Source organism: Nicotiana tabacum, chromosome 17 (assembly GCF_000715075.1).
Source record: "Nicotiana tabacum cultivar K326 chromosome 17, ASM71507v2, whole genome shotgun sequence".
NCBI lineage: Eukaryota > Viridiplantae > Streptophyta > Magnoliopsida > Solanales > Solanaceae > Nicotiana > Nicotiana tabacum.
In genome coordinates, this window is record NC_134096.1 from 134125389 (window position 1) to 134132419 (window position 7031).

The 7031-nt window shown below is 31.9% G+C and overlaps 1 protein-coding gene across 1 annotated transcript; it reads right to left on the reverse strand.

The window, feature by feature from the left end:
• Positions 1-195: 195 nt before the first annotated feature.
• On the reverse strand, positions 196-2687 carry LOC107776142 (sulfiredoxin, chloroplastic/mitochondrial-like). Its single transcript, XM_016595988.2, has 5 exons — positions 2528-2687; positions 1178-1332; positions 692-725; positions 481-574; positions 196-385 (listed from the first exon to the last, which is right to left on the reverse strand). Exons 1-5 carry the CDS (start codon positions 2598-2600, stop codon positions 370-372), a joined length of 372 nt encoding a protein of 123 aa, XP_016451474.1. The 5' UTR covers positions 2601-2687; the 3' UTR covers positions 196-369.
• Positions 2688-7031: the final 4344 nt, after the last annotated feature.

A 7031-nucleotide genomic window follows, 5' to 3' on the forward strand; every position in this document is an offset into this window, starting at 1 on the left:
CTGCAATATGTTGCTTGAGCCTTTATTTTAAGTTTTTCTTACCATGAGAGAAACATAAGGGGGCATTTTTACCAAATAGTAGCCCATAGCAAAGGGGAAGAACGAGAAAGATGAGAATCCCTTCCAGGGAAAGTGAAACAACAATTGTGCAACGTTGCTTTGGGTTACTGGTGTAGTTATGGCCTGGGATTTGTATAGCAATGCATAAACTCATTATCTTCTTTTGCATCATCAACCATGTCTAATGTACAAACTCCAACTTTAGGTACGTTGGCAAATTTTGTATGCATATACATTACATATATATCATCAGTATTGGAAGACGATCTATTATCATGTATCTCCCATTTAGAGTAATTTAGCAAGATCTTATCGAAGATGGTGCCTGCAAAGATGGTACGACATCAGTGGAGAAAACTAAAAGCTAGAATGATATTAGAAATTAAAACAAAGAAGATAGAGAAAGAAAAGGGGAGGCACCTTAAAGTTTCTTTTGTTCCACGACGAACTTTGCAACGAATAGTTGGAAGGCCAAGCTGCTGATGAGCTTCATAGCGATGACAACCAGAAAACCCTGGACAAGACAAGAGACCGTATTTTAATTCTCTTTAGCAATTAAAGATCAAGTATCAGTTGAAAGATCACAATGAATAGCTTAATGCTTAGGCAAGAAGTTGAAAAGAAGACATACCGTAGTAAACTCCATCCACCTCAAGCACATCAATCTGCATAAGATATAAAACTGTCTCTGAGTCTAATATTCACCCGCAGACGGGTTAACATGAACTAAGGCAAAACTTCTATTGGTAAGTACTTTAACCGTGCATATACAAAAAGGAATTGAAGTGTCAAAAGCGACTTTCCCATAATTAACTAATAAAGGACAATGTTTTGAGATGTCAATCTGTTAGCAAGGGATTGCTGGAAACTTAGTTCAAGCTGGGGCATAAGATCTATGGCTTACGCCCTACAAGAAATTTTAGGACTTGATTATTTTCTTGAGGTTATAGGTCATCAGATAGGAAATTAGGAAGTGGGAGTTGAATAAGTCATGAATCTAAGGACAAACAAATTCATTCACAACGACGCGAGTACATTCTCATCTCCACTTATGTTTGAAGACAAAATAATATCAAATCATGTGAAAAGTAAATGACAGCAAAGGATTTGTAATTACAGGTACTTGAAGCCCGATTTCCTTAATACTATCCATCAGTTCCATCACTTTTTGCTGGTCATTAGCTCTGGTACGCATGAGTGGCCGTCGGATTTTATCAAGGGGAAGTTCAAGAATCACTGGCCCTGCTGATTGAGGCACACCAGGAGTCGACCCTGAAACCATATTATAATTTAGAAGAATAACTTTAAGAAACAGTTAAAAGCATTAAGAACTCGAAGATGTTCTTTCACTCACAACAAGTTTACATGACCAACACAAGCACACACAACTGATAGGTTTAGGAGTAAAGACTTTGCATTTCAAAGAAAACATTGAAAACCCAACTTGGTATATATAGGCTCACTGAACATTTAGTATGAACAGGAGAGAAAACCGGATTCATTAACTACATGATTCCTGTAATTATGCTTTCAGTTTCGGTTTCCTGGTTTGCAGCTGGGGATTGTTGCAAATTTGCAATGAGAGAAACTAGGGGTGATCTCCTAATTCTCTGAAGTAGGTATGTTTCATTCTTTATGGCTATTTTGCTCGGACTTTTCAAAGTTGCTACCGGGTGCGTGTCGGATCCGCCAAAAGTAGTGCATTTCTGGAAGACCCAACATGGGCACGGCAGCATCTTTGGAGAGTCCGAGCAACATAGCTTTATGGTATTCGCCAGCAAAAAAACGATGCATTTTCCTCCGTATGTTGTACAATGATATAAAGATTAAAATTCTATTACCATTATTTTTCTCTGCTTTTATTTACTTATGCAACAATTAACAATTTTGAGCAAGAACCCAGAAATGCCTATGCTAAGCTCAACTCAAAGAGCACAGCCTTTAACCAATTTGACTATTATGGATACACTAATTGTTTGTATTACGCAGAGTCCATAACTGGTTATGCCAGAATAACCAATATATAATGTCTATACCAAGAAAATATTCCCAGCATAAATCTCTACAACACTATTAAATCCAAACAAAGACATGAAGCAAGATATGTATCATTAAAATAACTCAATTATGAGGCAATTCAATCAGAACAAATTTGGTTGATAGGGGTTCATGCTAAAGAACAACACAAACAAACAAACAAAAGCACACATCTTTGGCAATTTTAGAAGCAACGAAATAGCATTTCATAATATAAAAAAAGAATCTTTGATAACCCAAATTGGTTTTTATCTAAATTGTGCTCACATAACAGTTATATATACTACAATCACTTGATTTGAGCAGAAACCCATAATTATTATTTTGGGCTAAACTCTACTAAAAGAACAGATAAATCTTTTCTTTAAGTACAGATTTTTAGCAGAAATTCTCAACAACAATGTAATATTGTAGGAAGGCACAAGGATACCATTAAAGGAGGATGAGACAGTGCAGCTCCGCAAACGCAGGTTATTTGGAAGTTGCAATACAAAATTCGCCATTTTCTCTCTTTAACTTCTTGAATCTTACAGAATCTGATGATATGAATATGAAGGGACCTCTTGTGTTTGAAGCTGACATGACTGTCATAAATATTTGACGAATTATTCTACACTTTGAAAAAAAAAAAAAAAAAAGTGGTTAGATACTTTTGTAGACTCAAACGTGTTTTTTGTGGATTAGAAATTAGAATCCACAATTTTTATACAAAAAAAAGAAAGGAGCACGGTCCTTCATTGATTAATTTATCTTTTTGGACAAACATTACTTAAATTAAATTGTGATCGTACTTGTTTGAACAAATTAGATCATATTGATTTAATAAATTTTAATTGTCATCTTATTTGTCAATGTGATATAACCAATAATAAAATCGCTATTAAATTAAAAAGACTTATATAGTCGTTGAATAACTTTTTTGTTCTATATTTTTCTTTATTCTATTATCCAATATTTAATATTTTTACATTGTTAATAGAAATTTTTATTAGAATATTACTTTATTTAATATTTTTGTCTACTCGCTTTCTTCTTGTAATATAAGAGAAGATATATATATTTTATTAATTTTGAAATATTTTTTTTTAATTTTATTCTGTTGTTTTCAATAATGTTATCTGAATTTTAATGAATAAAATTTCTATTAAATTAAAGGGACTTATAGTCATCGAATAACTTTTTTGTTATGTATTTTTTTAATTATATTATCCAATATCTATTATAATTGTATTGTTAATAAAAAATTTTATTAGCATATTACTTTGTTTAATATTTTTGTCTACCACTTTCTTTTTGTAATATAATAGAAGATATATATTTTATTACTCTTGAAATATTTTTTTTATTTTAAATTTTATCCTATTGTTCTCAATAATATTAATTAAAATTTATTGAATAAAATCTCTATTAAATCAAGAGAGTTATATAGTCGTTGAATAACCTTTTTATTGTGTATTTTTCTTTATTATATTATCAAATATTTAATATTATTGCATTGTTAATAGAAACTTTTATTAGAATATTACTTTGTTTAATATTTTTTGTCTACTACTTTCTTTTTATAATATAATAGAAGATATATATTTTATTATTCTTGAAATATTTTTTATTTTAAATTTTATCCTATTGTTCTCAATAATATTATCCGACATTAATGAATAAAATCTCTATTAAATTAATGAGACTTATATAGGCATCGAATAACTTTTTCTGTATTTTTTTTTATTATATTATCCAATATTTAGTATTATTGCATTATTAATAGAAACTTTTATTAGCATATTACTTTATTTAAAATTTTGTATGCTACTTTCTTTTTATAATATAACAGAAGATACATATTTTTTTTATATTTTATTCTATTATTCTCAATAATATTTTCTCAATATATAAATAAAATTTAAAAGAAAAACAAAAATTATTAAAACAATAAAGAAAATTTAAATTGGCAGCTTTTATTTTTAAAATTTTAGTTTTTTATTTTAAAATAATATAAAAACTCCAACTTGATACTAATTTCCAATTTGAATAGATAATATTTTTTAAATTTTATTCAATATATAGTATTATTGCATTCTTAATAGAATTTTTTATCAGCATATTACTTTATTTACATTTTTGTATGCTACTTTATTTTTATAATATAATAGAGGATAGATATTTTTTTTATTTTATTGTATTATTCTCAATAATATTTCTGAATAAATAAACCTTTTTTAATGTAAGACAAAAATTATTAAAATAACAAAGACATTATAAATTGACAATGTTTTATTTTTTGTAAATTTAGTTTTTTATTTTAAAATAATTTAAAAACTCCAACTTGATACTACTTTCCAATTTGAATGGATAGTTTTTTTAATTTCATTTTTTATTGTAAAATATTTTATCTTATTATTTTATTGATATTTAAATTCAAAAATAATAACCAATAACTAATTATTAACTAAATAACTAATTATTAATTGCTTATGTCATGTGGCTTTTTTCGAGGATGTCACTTCGCTTAAGGAGAGGACATTTTTCTCTCCTTTTAATAATATATAAATAGATTTTAATTTTTGTTTTTTATTATAATATATTTTATTTTATTATTAACTACTTATGGCCTGAGAAAATTCTCTGGAGATGCCTGGAGGTAAAAGGTGTGTCGGTTCCCTATATTATGGCGATTAAGGACATGTATGATGGGGCTAAGGCTCGGGTTAGGGCAGTAGGAGGCGACTCTGAGCATTTTTCGGTTGTAATGGGGTTACACCAAGGTTCTGCGCTCAGTCCGTTCTTATTCTCCCTGGTGATGGATGCGTTAACACACCATATTTAAGGGGATGTGCCATGGTGCATGCTATTCGCCGATGACATAGTTCTGATTGATGAGTCGCGAGCCGGTGTTAACGAGAGGCTGAAGGTTTGGAGACAGGCTCTTGAGTCTAAGGGTTTCAAGCTGAGCAGGACGAAGACGGAATACCTGAAGTGTAAGTTCAGCGCTGAGCCAGGGGAAGATGGCGTGGATGTGAGGCTTGATTCGCAGGTCATCCCAAGTAGAGACAGCTTCAAGTACCTTAGTTCGGTTATCCAGGGGGGAGGGGAGATCGATGAGGATGTCACACACCGTATTGGGGTAGGATGGATGAAGTGGAGGTTAGCATCTGGAGTCCTGTGTGACAAGAGAGTGCCACCGATACTCAAAGGTAAGTTTTATAAAGCGGTGGTTAGATCGGCCATGATGTATGGGGCTGAGTGTTGGCCCGTCAAGAACTCACATATCCAGAAGATGAAAGTGGCAAAAATGAGGATGTTGCGGTGGATGTGCGGGCACACTAGGATAGATAAGATTAGGAATGATGACATCCGGGAGAAGGTGCATGTGGCTCCCATTGATGACAAGATACGGGAAGCGAGGCTTAGATGGTTCCGACATATTCAGAGGAGAAGCCCAGATGCTCCAGTACGGAGGTGTGAGCAACTGGTTGTGGATGGCACGAGAAGAGGTAGAGGGCGACCTTAAAAGTATTGGGGAGAGGTGATCAGGCAGGATATGGCGAGGTTCCAGATTTCCGAGGACATGACACTTGATAGGAAGATGTGGAGGTCGAGTATTAGAGTTGTAGGTTAGGAGGTAGTTGAGTCATGCCTTACTTCGTACCATTGTGGGACTAGCCATGTAGGGTTTTTGTCTAAGATAACTAATGGCAATGTTGTGGCTTACTATTTCGCTTTTCAATGCATGTCCTATTTACTAGCTATCGCTTTTGCTTTGCATCTTTCTTCTAGATTTCATGGTGTTCCTATTTTTCTTATGATTGTTGTGGTGATACTAATATTTACTAATATTGTCTCCCTTTGCTTTGCATCTTTCTTCTCGATTTCATGGTGTTCCTATTTATCTTATGATTGTTGTTGTGATACTAATATTGTTTTCTTTTTGTCTTTTTGTCATTTTGTCATTTTGTCTTTTTTTTTCTTTTTTTTTTTTGAGCCGAGGGTCTTTCGGAAACAGCCTCTCTACTCCTTCGGGGTAGGGGTAAAGTCTGCGTACACACTACCCTCCCCAGACCCCATTAGTGGAATTTTACTGGGTTGTTGTTGTTGTTGTTGTTGTTGTTATACTTATGTCATGTGTTCTTTTTCTAAGCTGCCACTTGGCTTAAGGAGAGGATTTTTTCCTCTGCTTTTAATAATATATATATATAATATTATTACTTCCTTGTTCATGTTTGACATTATTTTTTATTAGTCTATTTAAAAAAAATAATATATTTTTTTTAATGAAAAGCTTTTGTTGGTTTAAAATCACAAATTTCAAAAGTCTTATAGTCACATAAATGTTACTTCTACTAGTATCTATGAACGTGCATTGCACATTAATAATGACATGTGATGATTTAAACATTTATTTATATGAATGAACAATGAAATTTAATTATTGAGAGAAATTTATGTATAATAATACAACAATCATCTGAATGCCGAAAAATATTATTACATCAGTATAGTACGTGAATTCATAATGATAGGACATTATTTGAACTTCCACAAATGATAAATTTAGTCATGTTAGTTAGATAATTATGTATTACAGTTTGAAAGTATTTAACGTAATGGTATCTTAACAAACACTTCTTTGTAGACGATGTTTTGGTATATGTTTCCTTTTAATTCTTTAGTTGATCTGCCATAACCATCACTTTTGTTGTCGATATTGATATCCCTCTTGAAACAACAACAACAACAACCCAGTAAAATCCCACTAATGGGGTCTGGGAGGGTAGTGTATACGCAGACCTTACCCCTACCCCGAAGGAGTAGAGAGGCTATTTCCGAAAGACCCTCGGCTCAAAAAAAATAAAAAGACAAATTGACAAAAAGGAGACAATATTAGTATCACAACAACAATCATAGGATAAATAGGAACACCATGAAATTCAGAAGAA